At 42.6% G+C, this 18,065-nt stretch overlaps 1 protein-coding gene across 1 annotated transcript in view; it reads left to right on the top strand.

The window, feature by feature from the left end:
* Nucleotides 1-18,065, top strand: part of myt1lb (myelin transcription factor 1-like, b) — a 62,000-nt gene that overhangs the window by 23,746 nt on the left and 20,189 nt on the right. Inside the window, exons 5-6 of the mRNA XM_085932383.1 lie at nt 854-887; nt 15,903-16,321. Of these exons, the coding sequence (XP_085788509.1) occupies nt 854-887; nt 15,903-16,321 (453 nt within the window). The remainder of the gene's footprint in view (nt 1-853; nt 888-15,902; nt 16,322-18,065) is intronic.

Below are 18,065 nucleotides of genomic sequence, written 5' to 3'. Positions count from 1 at the left end.
TCAATCCGTTGGTGAAGTGGTGGGAACGTCATGATCTCCGTTGGATTAAGCCATGGGTCGCCTCATCTTGTCAATCAAAAAAGGGAAAAATCTTAGAGAACATCAACATGTCCAAAATGACGTTCCCCATTAGATGATCTGTTATACTACAAGGCCAAAGTCATCAAATAGCTGGCATACCTTGACAAACATGGATATTTTTCTGACTTTTTCTAATTGCGAGCACAGACTTGTAAAAATGGGCCTTTTGACAAACAACAAGTTCAACTAATATCGGTGAGCGTGATCACAGCCATCATAAATTAACACCACATTTGTGTGAAAGTAATTGAAGAGCCACTTTTTCAATATCAGCCTGATTTGTGGCGTAAACAAATTAATCCTGTTTTTTTTTTTTTAAACACTAAGATAACTCTTTCCATTTAAGTTGACAGATGTTATGGTCTGAGTTTTTAGAATTGAGTGCTGATAGAAGGCACAGCTGCCCTCAAGCATTAAAAGTGGCTCATCATGATTTGCCAGAATTGTTTTTGCACAGCGCTTTCTGCTGTGGTGGGCGTTTCCTATTATTATTATTATGATTATTATGATTATTATTATACTGCATATTTTTAAGATCAACCAAAAGTCCATGGGTAGGGGAGTGTTCAAACTGCATTTAAAAGGGCAACCGTGAGATTTTTATTTTTTAGTTGACGCTACACCTGTTCGATGATTTATTTCATTGTTAAGTTACTCCGATAAAAAGTCCCATTGATAAAATATACAGCAGGGTGTCGTTTTATGTTTGACACAAGAAGGCTATCAGACGTTTTCTTGTTTCTTCACTGACATTTCTCTTTCACCCTCGCAGTGCCTGTGGATCCGGCATTAACACAGCTTTTCAGGTCAGTTGAATTTTAAAAGTATTCTTTTCTCCATGATGACACACACACAGATAAAGCAAGCCCAGACTTGCTCTAACATCAAACACTTGACACAAAGCCAGACTCAGTTTGTGAAACACTTGAAGGCATTTATGTAGTTCATTGTAGATCATCAATTATTTTAGCAGTAAACAATGCGACAGTAAAGTCTGTTTTGCATATCCTTCTGCCATGTCATTGCTACTTGAACGTCACAAAAGGGACCAAAGCAAAGGAACAAATATATACCATATGCAATATTCAGGTTTGTCTTTTCTCTGCTTTGAATCTTCTAAACTAGGCAACCTAAATGATTCCCTTTGGTCTAACGCGCTTGATAATGTTGAAATTATCAGTTGATTATCCATGCAATGTAACGCTTTTGAAGTGTATCCTTAAAGAACTTCTTGGGTGAGTTGAGTGAGTGAAATGTTGAATGTTTTGGCTTGATGTGGAGCTTCAAGGTTTTCTTTGTCACGATAACTTACTTTAATTGTTACTCTCAAAAAGCGTCAAGGAGATAGTGTCTGCCATCTGCTTTCACCATGGCAACAGCTACTCATGGTCTATAACGCCAGCGCGCAACTTCACAATGTCTTTGCGCTAACATCCGTTTCCTCTCTCACATTTTACCGTACCTTTTTTTTATTAAATATAAAATACCACGATGATCCAGTCTAAGATAGAAGTTAAATAATAAATGTATTATTGTGTGAAATCACGAAGCGAGTCTCCAGAATTAGAATCCTACTCAATCCTGGGTATATTCAATTTAAATGTACATATCTAACCCTTTAAGGGCTTAGCTGAAGTCTTGTCACAGTTTATTTGCTCATGTTCCATAAAGTGTGGCATGTTCTCTTGGGAGAATGAGGCATGTAGCCCAAAGGATGCGTATGCTTCATTAATGGTCGTCACTCAGCCTGCAAATCCAGTCGAGTCTCGCTTGCCGCAGTCGTGTTAGTCAAAGAGGGCAGAATTAAAATGCAGTATGTATAGATGTGGCATGTATTCTCTCTCCATCGTTGCAAAGAATATTTTGCTAAAGTGTCTGCTTGGGTGTCCTCTACTTGTCTTTGGGAGTTATTTCCACCCGTACAATGTGTGAATTTCATTTGTCCTTGACTGTGTGTTTGTTAGGATGCTGCAGCAAAGATAAGGCCTTCCACCTATTTATATCAATAAATAATATTGCACCTGGATGATTACTGCTTTGTTGCCTTTAGCTGATATCCGTAGATAGCAGAGGTGTAGCCCCAATCCTTCATTCCCTATATTCTCCAGCCTATGCCCAATTTAAGGCAGTCACACTTCCCTCCCTCCCTCGCTTGTACCTCGCTCACGCTCCTGCTGCCTGCAGATAGTAATTAATCACGGGATCGATGCGAGGCCTATCTCCACGCCGGGGCGTCTATAATGTCGATAATGTGGCTCGATGGGCCCTCGCTCCAAACAGCTGATCGTTGCCAGGATGAATACGTTTGACTTTCGATAGAACATCCCGGGTTGGGTCACGGCGACTTCTGCTCCAAGACGGGCGGGAGAGACGGTGTTCATATTTTGCAAAGACAAACACAGACGAGGGAGCGAATTTGAACTGACTGCAGTGGTTTTCTTTTCGTAAGCAGACCATATCTTGTGCGCAATCCTTGAAATGAAAATCATTGATAACATTTGCGAACAAAAAGTTGGATCAGAGGAAAAAATAAGAACGACAACAAATATGTAAAAAAGTAAAAACAAATGCATAATTGAATAGATTTATAAATTAGGATTAAATAAAAAAATATTTTTATTCATCATTATTATTAATTATTTCTAAATAATAAAAATAAATTATTAATTAACAAAATTATATATATATATATATATATATATATATATATATATATATATATATATATATATATATATATATATATATATATATATAAAAATGGCATGTTGCTCACTGAACATAATCCGAATATGTTGTGTGTATGCATGTAATATGTATGTCTGTTGTACACATACATATGTAAGTTGTTTATAAGACTGCCCGTGGTAGTCGACAACAGTCAGCAGAGACTCGATGTGAAAGCATCACGTCTATTCACAGCTCCAATTACATGCTTGAATCTCTTTTATGAAAGAAGCAAAAAAAAAGAGATGGTTTCAGCAGAGACCCCATCTGAATAAACCTCATCGTGGCTTTCACACTCAGGGTGCGTGCACAGAGAGAAAGGGGAGTGTGCTACTGATATGGCAGCGCGCAATCCCACCCACTTCTCTGCATTTGCATATTTACACTCTGCCATGCTAATCACATTTATTGGCCGATATGTGCGTGAGTTCGGTCGAAAAAGACGCCGTTTCTAACGACCTTTATTAGATGCACTAGGAAGATAATTTTGCTACCCAAAACTGAAACCCTTCTTTGAAAAGAAATTGTTTCCGCTTTGCCAATGCAATTCAAAAAGAACCGTCTTATGCAACTAGAACAGCATCTGCTAATTATAGTGTTAATGCACGGGGAAGAAATCCCCTGATTTGGAACCGAGACCAAGATTTTGGAAGATATCTTTGTGTTGTTGGATGTTGGCTCTCTAAAAAGTAGCGGGTCTTCTTTGAAACAGTCTTAATGGCAAAAAAAATGAACTATAACAACCAAAACATTATGACCACTTGTGATTTACAAGATATTTCATGTCCAAACTCATGAACGTTAGCTTTTTTCAGAGCTCTTATTTTGAAATTGATGTCTGCAAGCCAGCATCATGTGTGTGTGTGTGTGTGTGTGTGTGTTAGTGCCCATGGCAGGGGTAACTTGCACATCAGTGGTCCTGACTCCCTTTTTTGATAGACTCCTTTGTCGCTCAGTCCTGGTATGAAAGCAGCTTAGCTAAGTAGGGAAGATACGAGCTCGAGCTCTTATTTTTCCCCTGTCAGATTTGTGCACGCCAAAGACACACACTTGTCCTCAACCGCAAAGCATCCAGGGGAGGGGAGTCACGTAGACCTCGGTCGAGCTTTAATTGCCGGTGTCAGGGCTGAAACACGGTCGAACAGGAAATAATCAAGTTAATGAAACATTTTAATTATTCAACATCATTGTGGAATGTGATGAGCGTGTCAGCGAAACGCAGGTCTGCAAGGTGTCCCCACCAATACACACTTTCACACACACACACACGCTTACACACGCACATTCCAGATAGCCTCTCTCTCTCTCTCTCTCTCTCTCTTTTTCTCCTTTGTATGGCCATTGAGAACAGCTGCTTTGGCTCATCTGTATTACGCACGGGAGAGAGAGGGAGAGAGATCAGTCTGAGCTATAATTACTTGTACTGGTCGGTTCTGGTTGGCCGCTCAATGCCAGCCACCTCTGCCTTCATGCCCACTGCCCCCGAGCCCCTAAGGCCACTCGGCGTGGACTCGCTGGCGTATCGATCCGAGCGGGAGCAGCAGAAAACAAAAAGCCGAGGTCTTTCTTTGTATTCTACCTTACTGCTTTGTCAAATAATATCAAATATAATATAAAATAATATGATCAAACACAAACATGGCCGCTGAGGGAGCACAGCAGATCATTAAAGGAATGTAAAATAAATGCAATAATCAGCTTATTATACGCCCCCCCAGTCCCCTCCTGTATTTGGCCTTCCTTCCTTCCTTCCTTCCTTCCTTCCTTCCTTCCTTCCTTCCTTCCTTCCTTGCCGTCGTCTTAATTCAGTCGCCATTTGCATACTTATCAATGTGTTTGGACTAGCCGACAGAAGCCGTAAGAAGGTGGGGGTCGTTAATATGTTAATTAGCCTCCTCCATTTTCTCCTGCTCAATTTTAGTCGTGGGTGCATCAAGCCATATCCTCCAGCAGCTTGCTCGTTTTCCCTTATGTACAATAGAGAATCTACGGACTAGAACCCTTTTTGGTATCGGAACGTATTGTTCTTAAGGTTTTATTCTATTCATGGGGCATTTGATTCTCACCACGGTTGATTTTTACATATGGAATGATTGCAAACAATATGCCACTTTATCTCTGACTTATCTGCTCATTGAACACAGTATAGCAGGTCATTCATGGTATCTGGCTGTTCTCACAGGGCTCACTTGGCATTACATTGCAGATGAGTGCACATAAGCCATCGATTGAACGGGCTCCTTTCAGCAAGCGTCCGTTGCTGACGTTAATTAGAAATGGCAAGAGATGTTTGAAGCAAAAATGTTGCTGCGTGACATCCAGGGAATTACTGTCCTTGACCAAAACTATATTTAGTTCTTTAAACTGCACTGAGGTACCTTTTAAGTCAGTCAGGAAATGTCTTTTTCCCTCTCTGGTGTTGTGCTAGACTCCTTTGCGCAGTATTTGAGGAGGGTCCATGTGATAAGGAAAAAAATAAATACAATTCGAAGAGATTAAATGTAGGTCAGACAAGGTGAGTAATCACCTGGTTCTTTGCAATAATAAAAACCTCCCCAAATCCAACTAGCCCCTGCCACTGTATTTCTATTTTCATCAGAGCCCAACAAAGAGGGCGTTTAGTTCAACCGTCAGAGTGCAGACTTAATAATTACGCTTACTTTGAAATGATTGACAGATTGTATCCAGGTGTCAAGGGGACATCCCCCTCCTGACTAAGGCAAAAATTAGAGAACAGCAGGCGCTAAATTACACATTTGCAAAGACCTCTGCCAAGAGGACAGGAAGCATGATGAATGAGAAAATGATGAGAACAGAGAGGCAGAGGGTGAGTCACATCAGAGCACAGAGACGATTGGAGGAACGGATCTGTAATACATCTGCTGACGTGCACGCGCCTGCAAAAATATATAGATTGACAAACGCACAGAGAAAATTGCTCTGCGCTACAATTGGAGTGCAATGGAAAAGCTTCTTAAATGCCATTTCTACAGTTGGGATGCTACTTACTCCACCACCCTCACATGCACGCACGCACGCACACACTCATCTCATCTCAACTCACTCATGCTCTCAAAGCACTCAGACTGATATGAGAGCAACAAGCAACCGGCAGAGTGGCAGAGGTTTCCTGATCTCAGGCTATGTACGGCATAAGAGCTCAACAGCAGCAGGAGAAAGGCAAGATGAGTGACAGATGGCTTCTGTGTACCTATAGTGAGGCAAAATAGCTTAAGGACACCATTTCATGTGGATGGACAAAACAAAACAAAATATTTGGATGCTCAAGGAAGCTCAAAATGAAGAGATTCTTCTACAAAAATCACATTTATTGAACATCCATAACAAATGTAACTTTGATGATTTATCCAGTACCTGTGTTTGGAGTTGCTTTTGTTTTCCTTGTTTATCTTTAAATGAGACTGTTTTATGCACTCCATATATATGTCAATTGTGTTATGGCCTGGCTGGACAAAATCACTGGTGGCTACTGTCCACAGAGTGTTTGCCACTAAGCACGGTGCACTGTAGGTACACCGCTATCTGGCTAAAGTGCTGCCGTCCTGACTTGAAGAGCCCTTGACTGGAGCAGGGCCTTCAGAACAGGCTCTCCACCTGGAGGCAGAGAGGGTAAGAGAGACAGAGGGCAACACACACACACACACCTGCTAAGCTTTTGCACGCACACAGCCTGCTTCACATGTAGAACAGCATTCCCAGTTGAGTGCTTCTCTCCAAGCTGGCAATTTCAGAAGAGAGAGACTCAAGTATTCAGGGCATCAGGTGGTTTCACCACGGGTGGTTGAGGGTTGAATGGCCAAATGGCTTCAGCGTAGGCTCCTGCAAGATCCAAAAACAGGAATAATGGCGAGAGGTTAAGGCAATAGATGCTTGTTGTTGTTTTGGTGTGTTGTTTTGCCTGATACAAGTTGCATTGTAGATTCCACAAGATGCTGCCATAAATGAATCATGAGTAAATCTGTGAGGCGTGAATAATAAATAGGAGAAGAGGTTTAAAAAAAAAAAAAAAAAGAATTCTGTTATTATTTGTTAATAAGACACACGTGAGAATTGCTAACTAGAGCTCATTACCACAAGACGTGCTGGAATGCATGTGAAACATATGCAGGTGTTGCTTTTTCCTACATGACTATTTTTACCTGTGAAGCCTGTGGTTGCCTAGCAACGTGTAATTACATCCCACACTCCACCAGTGAATGATTAGACGCAATGATGTATGGGTTAACACGGTCACCGTAGGATGCCTCAGCGCATAGCTAATTACACCAGCATACATGTGTCATAGACCTGATACATGCGATGGCCCTCCCTCACAGTATTGTGCCCCGTAGCTGTGGGACAAGCGCGATAAAGGTGGACGCCGTCTGAGCAGCGCAACAGATAAGAGATGATGAAGTAAGTCAACTTTTGATTAATAGAGCCGCAGACGCCTTAAAGCTGTCTTAAGTACAGTCCAAGTGACAGTTTGTATTCCGTTTCAAGCGCTATGTTGTATATTTTGTTGGAAATGCAGCGTTAATTCTATTTTGGGTTGAAAAATATTAGAAAATAGACGAGTCGTGATTTAAAAAGATCACCCGCCGTCTCTTTGAATTTGAAACTGAGATGATCAGTATTCAAGGTGATTTTCTTCGAGTAAAGGTGAATCCCCCCCCCCAATCTTTCTCAGCCCATTCATTCAGACCTAAACACCTTGAAGTGGTTGTCTGCCATTTGAAAATATAGACAGCCATTCATCCTCACATTGACACCTAAGGACAATTTCGAGTCTTCAATTAACCTAACGTGGCGCTTTTTTTTAGAATGTGGAAGGAATTTCTTTTTAGTCTAGAAATGTTGGCCTTCTAAAAGCATTAGTCCACATGCAGTCAATATTTGGTTGTGGCAGTTAGAATGCTGAGAGGTTGTTGAAGAAAGACCAGACCAGGCCAGGCTACTTTGATAGCAGCCATAGATTGTCGACAGAGTCCAGGCATGCAGTTTCCAGGCCATTCAAGCATGCTCTCCATTTAGCTTGTCAAACGTGCTCCAATATTTCCCTGGTTCTGGTAAAAAGCTGCGCTGACCTTGCCCTTTACAAACCCCCTGCAGATGACATGGTACCCAAGCCATCATTGTAAATTTCATCTTGACTTTAAGCAACTTGAATTGTGTTTCTCTGGAAGTCCTTTTTTATTTTTTTATTTTTTTTTCCATGCCTGGACTTGTCTACTTTTATTTTGGCGTCTTCCCTCATCCAGACTTTTAAACTACCCATGTAGACATCAAAGCGCTGTGATTAACCGACAGCTCGGGCTGGCTTCAAATCGTGGAAACTCGGATCTTTCATTAGACTTGGGTCGGTGAAAAAATCCATGACGTCAATCTAACACAAGTTCAATTTGGAAAAGATTCAATGCCAGTGGATGCTGAGTGTAGTCTGAAGCTGATCGAGTGAGCATGGTAAAAAAAAATGTTGGCGAAAAAGAATCTACAAACATCAGTATAAATATCACGTCTTAAACTCAGCGCCTTTGATCAAGTCATTAAAATGTTTTTTTTTGTTCAATCACTCTATATAACAGCTCTTTGGAAGTCTATTTTACTTAAAAGTGCTTCACGATCTTCTTAGTGTTTGATATTTTTTTTTACTGACATCCAAATTCTTGTGCATCTTCTTACATAACACATTTTCCTTCCGCCCAACATATGCACTATTTTTAATCAGCAGCTGTGTTGTATATTCAGGCATGTACATGTGCGTGTGTGTGTTTGCATGTATTCAGGTGTTTTATGGTCACCACATCTTCAGCTGAGTAATTGCCTGTCTTCATCGGGACAGCGCAGACGCGAGCTAAAAGTCAAGTGTTCCCTTCCTGCCGTGGGCCTCATTTGGATTCCACATAGCTAGCTAGCCAGCCAGCTAGTGGCAGCCTTGGGCTTGTATTATTCATGGCTTGACAGATAGCTCTCACTAAAAGCATTGGAAGTGGGCCAGGTGGTGACGACGCCAGCGAGGGCGAGGCGAGGCGTCGTTATACCTCACTTTCTGGCTCAGAGGAGAAGGATGGCACGTCGCCATAGAAAGGATTATTTGAAAATAAAATGATAAGAACATTAACAAAAACAACTGCAGTCAATTCTGCAGTACAAAAAGACGAAAGGTGGGCTGGGGTGGAAAAGAAAGTGAGTTGCTTTCAAAATTGTCAAAAATCTGAGAAAAAAGAGAAATTAGAATCATTTTCTGAGGGCTCCGTTTAAAAAGCCTGCAAAATTTGCGTGAAGTCACAATTGCCAAATCCCAAATTTGCACGTTTTGTTTGTTATGCCGTTGTGATCATGATGTGGCCAGTCTGTATTTGTACAGTCAGAAAAGCAGCCACGAGGCTAAAATCGTCACCAAGGCAGAGCCGAAACGAGTGAACCCATTCCAAACAGAAGAGTGAAATGAGGGCAAGCATCCGCCCCCATCAAGCTCCTCTCTGTCTCCATGTGCACAAGCAGATAAGGTCGCATTAATCAAAATGTGCCACTTCCTCTGCCAAAAACGCATGTCTATGCCATCAAGCGCCCTCTGTGTGGTATCTGTCACCCAAATGCAAATTTCCATATTTAATGAGAATGCTGCATATGTCATATGTGTGTAGGTTGGATCTGTCACTTGTGTCATTACCTTGAGGTCCATCCGTCTTGTTTTCAATACAATATGATGAAGCTGACTGCATTTAATAGATATGATCATTCATCAAAAAGGAGAAAAGTGGCCGGATTTTCAATGGCATACTTCTCACTGTGCTGTACTTTTGCATATAGGCCATAATACAATCCATAATATAATTTGGAAACTGTTCAAAATTAAATGAAAGCCACTCATATTTTGACACGGTTACCTTTCTGACGCTAACTGGCGTGAGACAAACAGGTGGTGTTTGTGCTTTTTTTTTTTTTTTTCCTCCATCCCCTCCTATTTTTTTTTCCCAAACACCTCCCCGAGGAGATACATCAGAGGGAATAACAGATCATGTGCTGTGAGTGTGGAGCGTGCCAGGGGGATCCGGGCACAAGAGTGGGAGTGGGGGGTGGTAGGCGAGGGGGCTGGCGGCTGCTTAGGGCATGCTCAAGGCTTTCCACATTCTGACCTGCGACCCCTGGACCTCCCAAAACCCTCAGCCCCAGACCTGTCCTCATGCCGCTGCCAACTAAATTGCATCAATGTCAAAGATCCTCTGTTGGGGAGTCGGAGCACATAATAAGAGGAGGACCACAGAGCGCTTTCACACACATGCATGCACTCGAAATGCAATTTAGCTGAAAGTTAAATATTCATTCCATAAGCCTACGTTAAATAATATAGGTCTTTTGGTGTAGACAAGGAAAAGTGAAAGATACTGTAATCATCATAAGAATAGAGGAAAAACACATTTTTGATTCCATATTACATGATCTCAATTTATTCCGATATACGCTTCTCTTTCAGTTCGTACACGCAAACAACTGCTGTGACATTTGTTTAGATAAATGGATGAGCTGGAAGGAGGAAGTCTTTCAAAAATGGCTTTTCGGCTAGTAGCTAACTTGCTGCCTTGTGCCCGTGCGTGCTTGTGTGTGTGTGTGTGTGTGTGTTTGAGTTGCATGATTGATTGAAGTCATTACAGTGGTAGAGAGACTCCTTACCTGGCTAATCCAGGAGTGAAGCTGCAGGATGACAGATAGCTGAATTACACGCCACACCAGTCGGCTGCCCGATGAGCTTTACTCATGCTCAAGAACTCAGAATCTACTACCAAATTATGCAAAAGGACGGCTGGGTGAATGATACGCACAAGTACTATACAAATATTTCACTGCAGTTCCATAGCTGCCTGGGCACTGTATTACTCTCCTTGAGCGTTCTTCTAATTAAAAAAAGAATCAGGTGGTCTTAATAAAATAGCTCTGACATGAAAAGAAATATACATTTTTTTTCAAAGCAGGACTCGAAATTGTGTGATCATGGTAAGAGTTTTCTTATTTGTCTGTGATATATCGGTAAATGTCAACAAGAAGGTCAATTCACGTTTTTATTTGTCCAGTTCTGTTAATTGGATTGCATTGGCTTGACATTAAAACATTTCCCCCATCCTCCATATTATGTCATGCAATCTTTAGTCCTCCTTAATTGCTGGTGCAAAAATAAAACAATGCACCCACTCCAGCAGCTCCCAAATCTATCTCATCCCGTCTTTAATGGCCTCTGCTTCATCCCCAGAAGGTTCTCCAGATCGCCCATCCACTAAACTGCAGCGCCTTGATGGGAATAGTATCAGCAAGGTGCACTAACAGCCTGTGTGGAGGCGTTTACCACCAAGTGTGATGTAGAAAAACAAAGAAAGAAATGGAACTGCCTGAGCTTTCTGGATGGTGCAGGGGGGGAATGAATGAAGGGTAGGAAGCTTGCCTGGATGGATTGAACCACTTGCCCGTCTGGAGTCGTTGCTTACCGCTGTACCTTGGCTCACGTTATGACTTAGAAGCTCAAACTGGGCAGCCAGGAGGACTCTTACAGTGACATGGATAAAAAGAAGTGCAGCAAGAGTGTTTTCCGAAAGCTGCGACAGGGCTCATTAGCTGCAGGCTACAAATGTTGGAGATGTGCTATTGAATGAGAACAACAGGCTTATCGAGCCACTGAGCTGAGCAGCCCGCTGCTGCTGCCGCTGCTGCCGCTGCTGCCGCTGCTGCCGGCTTTGGATTCCTCTCAGCTACGTAACGTTGTGTTCAACAAAAACATTGTAGTCAAGACCTCGGAGTTGTTTGTTGTCTTTCCAAACACGAGGAAACTAAAATGAAACATTGCTGGTATGTTAAAGACCCAAGTGGACATGTTGGGAGAGCTATTAATTTGTTGTGATGAGGGGATTATTTGGACAGCACACCTTCATATTTGACTACTTTTAGTAGGAGGTGACAGCCTTGCTGCTGTGTGCACAAGAATGAGCCGCGGTGGCTGAGATGTGAGCTTGAGCCTGAGCCGCCAGAAAACGCCCCAAATTGCCGTCGTCTGCCATGCGCTGAGCCTCCTGCACCAAGACTCTCTTTTGTTCTCCCCTGCTTGCGGGAGAAGCCTGACAGCTCTGAAATGATCCGCTCTGCTCTCTCCCCCCCCCTCTCTCTCTCTAAGACACACATACAGTCGCACACTTGTGTTTGCAAAGCTTCATCGCATTGATTTTTTTTAAATTTTACAGGTCATTTACCCGAAATATAAAAATAAAATGGACAACACTTATCACGTTGCAAAAACATATGTGACTTCAAATGTCAAGGGAATGAGTGGGTGAAGTGACACATATAATCACAAAACTAAAATAAATATGGTCCTGTGTGTAGGGGCTCTTCTCATTTCTCCATTTTGCAAGTTCTTGGTTTCTCTGTTTACATGCTACAGCTTGATATCGTTAGAGGATGCGGCATCAGCTAGAACATGGTCCGTCCACGGATCCACAGCTGTGGGTGTCCTTGAGCAAGACACCGACACTCCCCAGGTGCTCAAATAGCCCCTTGAGACTCGGACAGAAGTTGAAAGTCTCCATGTCTTGCTCAAGGACACTACAGCCGTGGGTCGAGTAAGTTCTACGGATGGACTGCCATAAGGGTAAACAAAAGATGATGGGTCAAAATATGGCATAAATAATATAAATATGATATACATAACTCATATTCATAAATGTACAGTATCGACATGAAATGCTCCAATGCGATGTAGTTTAAACTAACGTGAATTTAGGTGGTCGTGTATCTTGGTTGGGCTAATTACAGAAAATGACCATCTTTTGTCCCTTTATGCACCCAAATATGGCCCCAAAAAGATTCTCTAGATCTATACTTGCTTTTTTGACCACACCTCCCATTTTTTTCGTAAGGGACTGGCTACCCTCACAGTCAGCCAATCCCTCATGGATTTCTGGAGGCTATCACCATGGAGACGGTGCTCTGCCACACGTGTCTATAGATCCTGCTGCTGGATAGAAGCCACAAGCAGAGGTGCTGCATTCATTCCCTGTATCTCTGGTCTACGGAGAAACAACAATGAGCAGGGAGTGTGGAGCAGATAAGATTTGGCCGATATGTAGTAGTGTACTGTATATATTCTGAAATATTTGTGCAGTGGAGGGAAGGGAAGGGAAGGGAAGAGAGCAGCTGAGGTGATGCAGGGAGGAGAGAAATATGCTGGGAGGAAGTTGGGTGACAGGAGAGGAGGATTATTGAGGAAAAATCTGCAGTGAGAAGGGGGAAGAGGCAGCCTCCTCCTTATGTCATGGAGACAAATAACATGCAATGCTAATGACTGGCTAAAGCTTTTGCCCCTGCTGAGAAGAGCGGCTAATATGACTGCTAATAAAGGTGCCACGCGACGCTGTCGCATTCCGCCAGTCGCTCAGCTGTCACCCAAAATTAGCCAAATGGGAGCCCACCGTCTCTTGCTTCTCCCCTCTCCTGTCTCACATTAAGGCTCCACAAATGGGCTTTCCTCGCTTCAAGTGTTATTTCTGCATGTAAGGGCCACTTTCTCAAAGTGTAATAGAATTTGTTCCGTCCCAGAATGCTGAGGGTAGCCACTCCATAAAATATCAAGTGGTCTTTTTCACAATGGGAAGCCCCTTTCCTCTTTGATTGCTACCTCTCCTGCGTTTTCATCCTTGAGGATTTCCCAGGGCACACCATTTTAAGGGAGAGAGGGACGCTGATTCTGTTTGGGATTAGTAATCAACAAGTGCTTTCATTTGACCAATCAAACGTTCCTATCGACATCGCAACGTCTTGGAGCAGTAGAGAGCAAAATCAGAGTAATTGGGGTCCCAAACATGGATAAAACATAAAGAATTTCATTAAATAAATGGAATAAAACCAAATACAATTTTCCCGGCAATTGATATTTATGATTGATCTAAATGAAACGGACCAATTCTAACACCAACTGGAGCGAGTGGGCTGATATGTGGCTGTGATGAGGAATGTCGCGTCCAAGGTCACACAGTGACAGTATCGGGGAACGTGGGATGGAGCTGTGGAGGCTTCCTGGTGTTTAGTCATCATTGAGGTTTGGGAGCATTCGGGCAAATACTGGATTCCTCTCCCAGGTTCAGAACAAGCTGACAGCTCGGGGACATAAGGACACCTGAGACCCAAGCGGCGGGATTAAAAATCATTTACATAAGATTTTCCTCTGGTAGCTTCAAACAGAACTGGATCATTTAAACTTTTGGAGTCAAATATTATGTTGTAGGTTGAATATTAAGACGGCTTTTACTGCATGTTTACTTCATGTTCTGGTTTGATTGTGACCCCAAAGAGTGAAGAGCACTTGAATCCTTTTAGATACAATGAATAGCTGAGCGACACAAGATTTGCAATCCATTAGGTGTGGAAATTGCAGCAGTTCCGTCGTTTTTTTTAATAGTAATTCAAGAGCAAAAATACACAAAGCTATGTGCCAATGAGGTTAGGTGTTGATGTTTTGATGCATGACCTTATTATTATTTATTTTTTGGGGGGGGTGAAACATGTACGGGACATTCCTATTCCCCTTTCACCTTTTCTCCTCTCCTGACTTGGCAGCAGCTAACTTACTGGGACCTGCCCTTGATTTATCTGGAGGGTCCTGCAACGGAGGAGTGGCATTTTAATGTGATTTTCAGGTGTTTGGCTGAAAACACTATTGATCACAGCACTCACAGTGCTGCAGCATGCTCACACACACACTGGCCCACAGACCCTCATGCAGCCCTGGGGCAGAGGCCTGCCTGTCAGGCAGGGAATGAGTTTCCATGCGGGTTTGGATTAATGAAATAGGGCCCCTGGTTGCAGAAGGGGCCAGGGGGTCAGACCATTAAGGAATCCCTGGGCAGAGTGAGATTGAGCCTGCCAGGCAGTGTGGACGCTGACTGACTGATGGACAGCCAAAAAAGACGATGGAACATGGCTCACAGGCAGATCCTTAAAAAGTTGAATCCATAAATTTAAACACAAGAACTTAATGGACATTAAAATGTCTTACCGAAAAAAAGTTTGAAATGTTAACGCATGATAAGTGAGATTCTATGGCTGTAAATACAACAGTGATGGAAAAATTTGAAAACAAAACCACCTCTTCTCAGCCAAAGAAGCACCAGACACAAACTCCCCCAAAATCTATTTATATATTCACTATAATTCTCACATTCAGTACACAAGCTTGTACCATTCACTCAGTTAAAGCATTATTTTTTTTTTGTGTGTGTGTGTGTGTGTGTAAAAGTAGAGCCGGGCCAAGGGAAATATCCAGAGGTTGTGTGAGCGTTTGTAAAATAGCAGCCCAGGGATATTTCACAGCCGAGTGAACGTGCCCAAAACGTGTTTAGCTCCAAGCTTGGAAAGGGCTTTTATTTGATGGCCAAAACACTCAGGGCTCATCATAATTCTGACTGTGTGGGTTGCTTTTGTGCTAGATTCGTGCACACACGTGCACACACGTGCACACACGTGCACACGCTCTTAGTCTACGTCCAAATGGGAAAACACACATGGTCAGGTATTTGTGTGAAGAAACTTTCAGCCTGTGAGGTCGATAGCCTCAACAAATACACAGGTGATATCATTTGGATTTCTTTTCCTCCAACAAAAAAAATCGTTCACACTTTGGCGAAATTCGTTTAATGGGATTTGTTATACTTTTTCCCCTTTTATCACATTTCCAGACAGTCACTTAGTGTTCTTTTGATGTGCTGAGTTCATGTCTGAGAGTAATTTGGGTTTTTTTTTTTTCCTTTTGGTTTCCTCAATTTGGTTTCACCTGCAAAATTGTGAACTAATTCTCTGTTCAACTCAATACCAAAATACTGTATTTCAATTTGAATGCAATCATTGTTAATCAGTCAACAACTATAATATTTAATAAAATTAATAGAAACTAATTAATATTTACGATGAAATATGATGAAGACTTTTTTTGCTGTCATAACTGCATGTGCGCATCTTTGCGGAGACACAAAGAAACTCCCTACAGAGAAAGTGAACATTTCTGTCCAGGTGAGGCTAAGCGCTAATGGCGTCTCTCTCTTATCTCTCTCGTGCAGTGTGTATGGATGCCCCGTGGCCAAGAAGAGAAAGAGTCTAGACAGGCAAACCTTGGAGACCTCCCCCAAAAGAAGCACCTACCTAGACGACATGGACAACTCCACAATGGAGGAGTGCTACGAGACGGATGGAACAGAGGAGATGGATGACAGGGAGGAGGAAGAGGATGGTGCGCTAGAGGAAGAAGAGGAGGAGGAGGGGGAGGTGGAGGAGGTTGAAGGCTATATGGACTACAACGAAGAGCAAATGGAGCATGAGGAAGGCGAGGTGGGGAGAGGGGAGGCTGAGGAAGAGGTAGATGTGGAGGAAGAAGAAGAGGAAGAGAGAGTGGAGGAGGAGGAAGAGGAGGAGACAGTGGCGGTGGAGGAGTATGATGAGGGGGAGGATGAAGAGGAGGAGGAAGGGGAGCAAGGGCAAGGTGAGTAAATTGCAATTCAGATCAGAAAACTGTGCTGGAATTTCATTATCATGATTTAAAAAAAAAAAAAAAAAGTTGCTAGTGTGCATCATTTGCATATTCATGCTCGTATTTCCATATTTGATGGGCTGTGTGAAGTATTTGGGGCTGGTCGACATGATGTTCAAACATTGTGTTTTGCATCCGAATGAGGAATGAGATCAGTAGCAACATTCGGGAAGAACAACTTGTCTGTGATCCAATATTCCTTTGAGATGTTTGTTTATATAATTCATTCATTCCCTGACTCTTTTTTTACTTACTGTTGATACATAAACGTTTCAAAGCTTTTATGACACTCAATTCATGCAATGGCGACATTTTTAAAACTTGAACTTGTTTCCGCCTAAGATGAAGATGTTGAGTATTTCTGAAATCAGTTAAGGAACTGACTACATGATTTGTGGGCCACATAAAATGATGCGGCGTGCCTGATCCAGCCCCCGGGCCTTGTGTTTGACACCTAATGCCTTAAGAATACTGGAGGAAACCACACGAGTCTGGAAAGTCCACCAAGAGAGACTCAAAGCCAGACTTCCTAACTGTGAAGCAGACAGCTCTGACTCTAAAAGTAGATAGTTTTGTGACTGGTATTTTTGAGACTTCTAGCCCATATGTTGCCCCCTACCGACCCCCTAACTTCTTTGACGTGCCTAACACCAGATTTGGCAGGTTTCTCTCCAGCAGACTCTGCTTTGCACCCTCGCATGGCGATTGGACCTGACAGTGCCTTCAAGTCCAATTAAGAGTGAGGCTCTGAGGGGGAAGTGTGTTAACCCCGTTTGACGCTCCCTTCTACCCACCCAAAGTGTTGATGTGGCGCCTGAGCAGCCGTGCTCTTATTTTCTTGCAGACATGTGAAAGCACCATCCCAGACCGATTCATTACGTCCCGCAGCCGAGCCGAGCCTTCAACGCCGACGCTGGCTCCTCACCTTCCCGTGTATTTTACCGGCAAATATTTAATACACATTCCATTCCGAGTCATTCTAAGCACTGAGCTCTGTAATCATAATATAATTTGCCTGATTCGGATTTAATGCCTTACAGCATTTTATTGGCAGTTTTTTAGCCCCATAGAAGTGCAAAAGAAATCGCTCCATATGCATCAAGTATTATGCTCCACATGACAGCGGTTCCGGATTGTAGATTCCAATCACATAAACGTAATAGAGGTGACATCCTGGAGCTTCTGCTGTGTTCCTCTGTGGCTTGTACATCTCTGTAGCTAATCCAAAGCCAATTCACGGCAGGCTAGCGTCGCGTTTCCTCCCTTAATCTGTTTCACTTCCACATTCCTTTTGTGTACTTTGATTGCTCCTCTAATTGCTTCCCTGTGCCATGTGTCATAGCATAGAAAATTCAACCGCACCAGTGCAGGAAGCTTCTGCTACTAGACTAGGACTGTCAAAATACCAGCCTGGACATTTGTGGCAAGCAAAGAATTTGCAATTTGCCCTCCAACAGAATTCTGACTTTAAGTGCATGAACATTTGTATTGTAATTGAACTGTAAAGGCCAAATGTGAGGTGAATTCAGTCAAAGCACTTATTGCAATTCACAATTAAAGGCAAACATAGCAGCTTGGCGACATTTCCGAGGAAGGTCTCTTCTTGGAATCTCAAACCGCAATCTAATTTTCTGTGCTGATTCACAATTCAGAATACCAGCTACTGGCAAGACTCTCAAAGTATATTATAAGTGGA

Source organism: Syngnathus leptorhynchus, chromosome 15 (assembly GCF_054491065.1).
Source record: "Syngnathus leptorhynchus isolate UIUO chromosome 15, UIUO_Slep, whole genome shotgun sequence".
In the NCBI taxonomy this organism is placed as follows: Eukaryota; Metazoa; Chordata; class Actinopteri; order Syngnathiformes; family Syngnathidae; genus Syngnathus; species Syngnathus leptorhynchus.
Note: the sequence above shows the minus strand (reverse complement) of the source record. Positions and strands in the feature narration are given on the sequence as shown.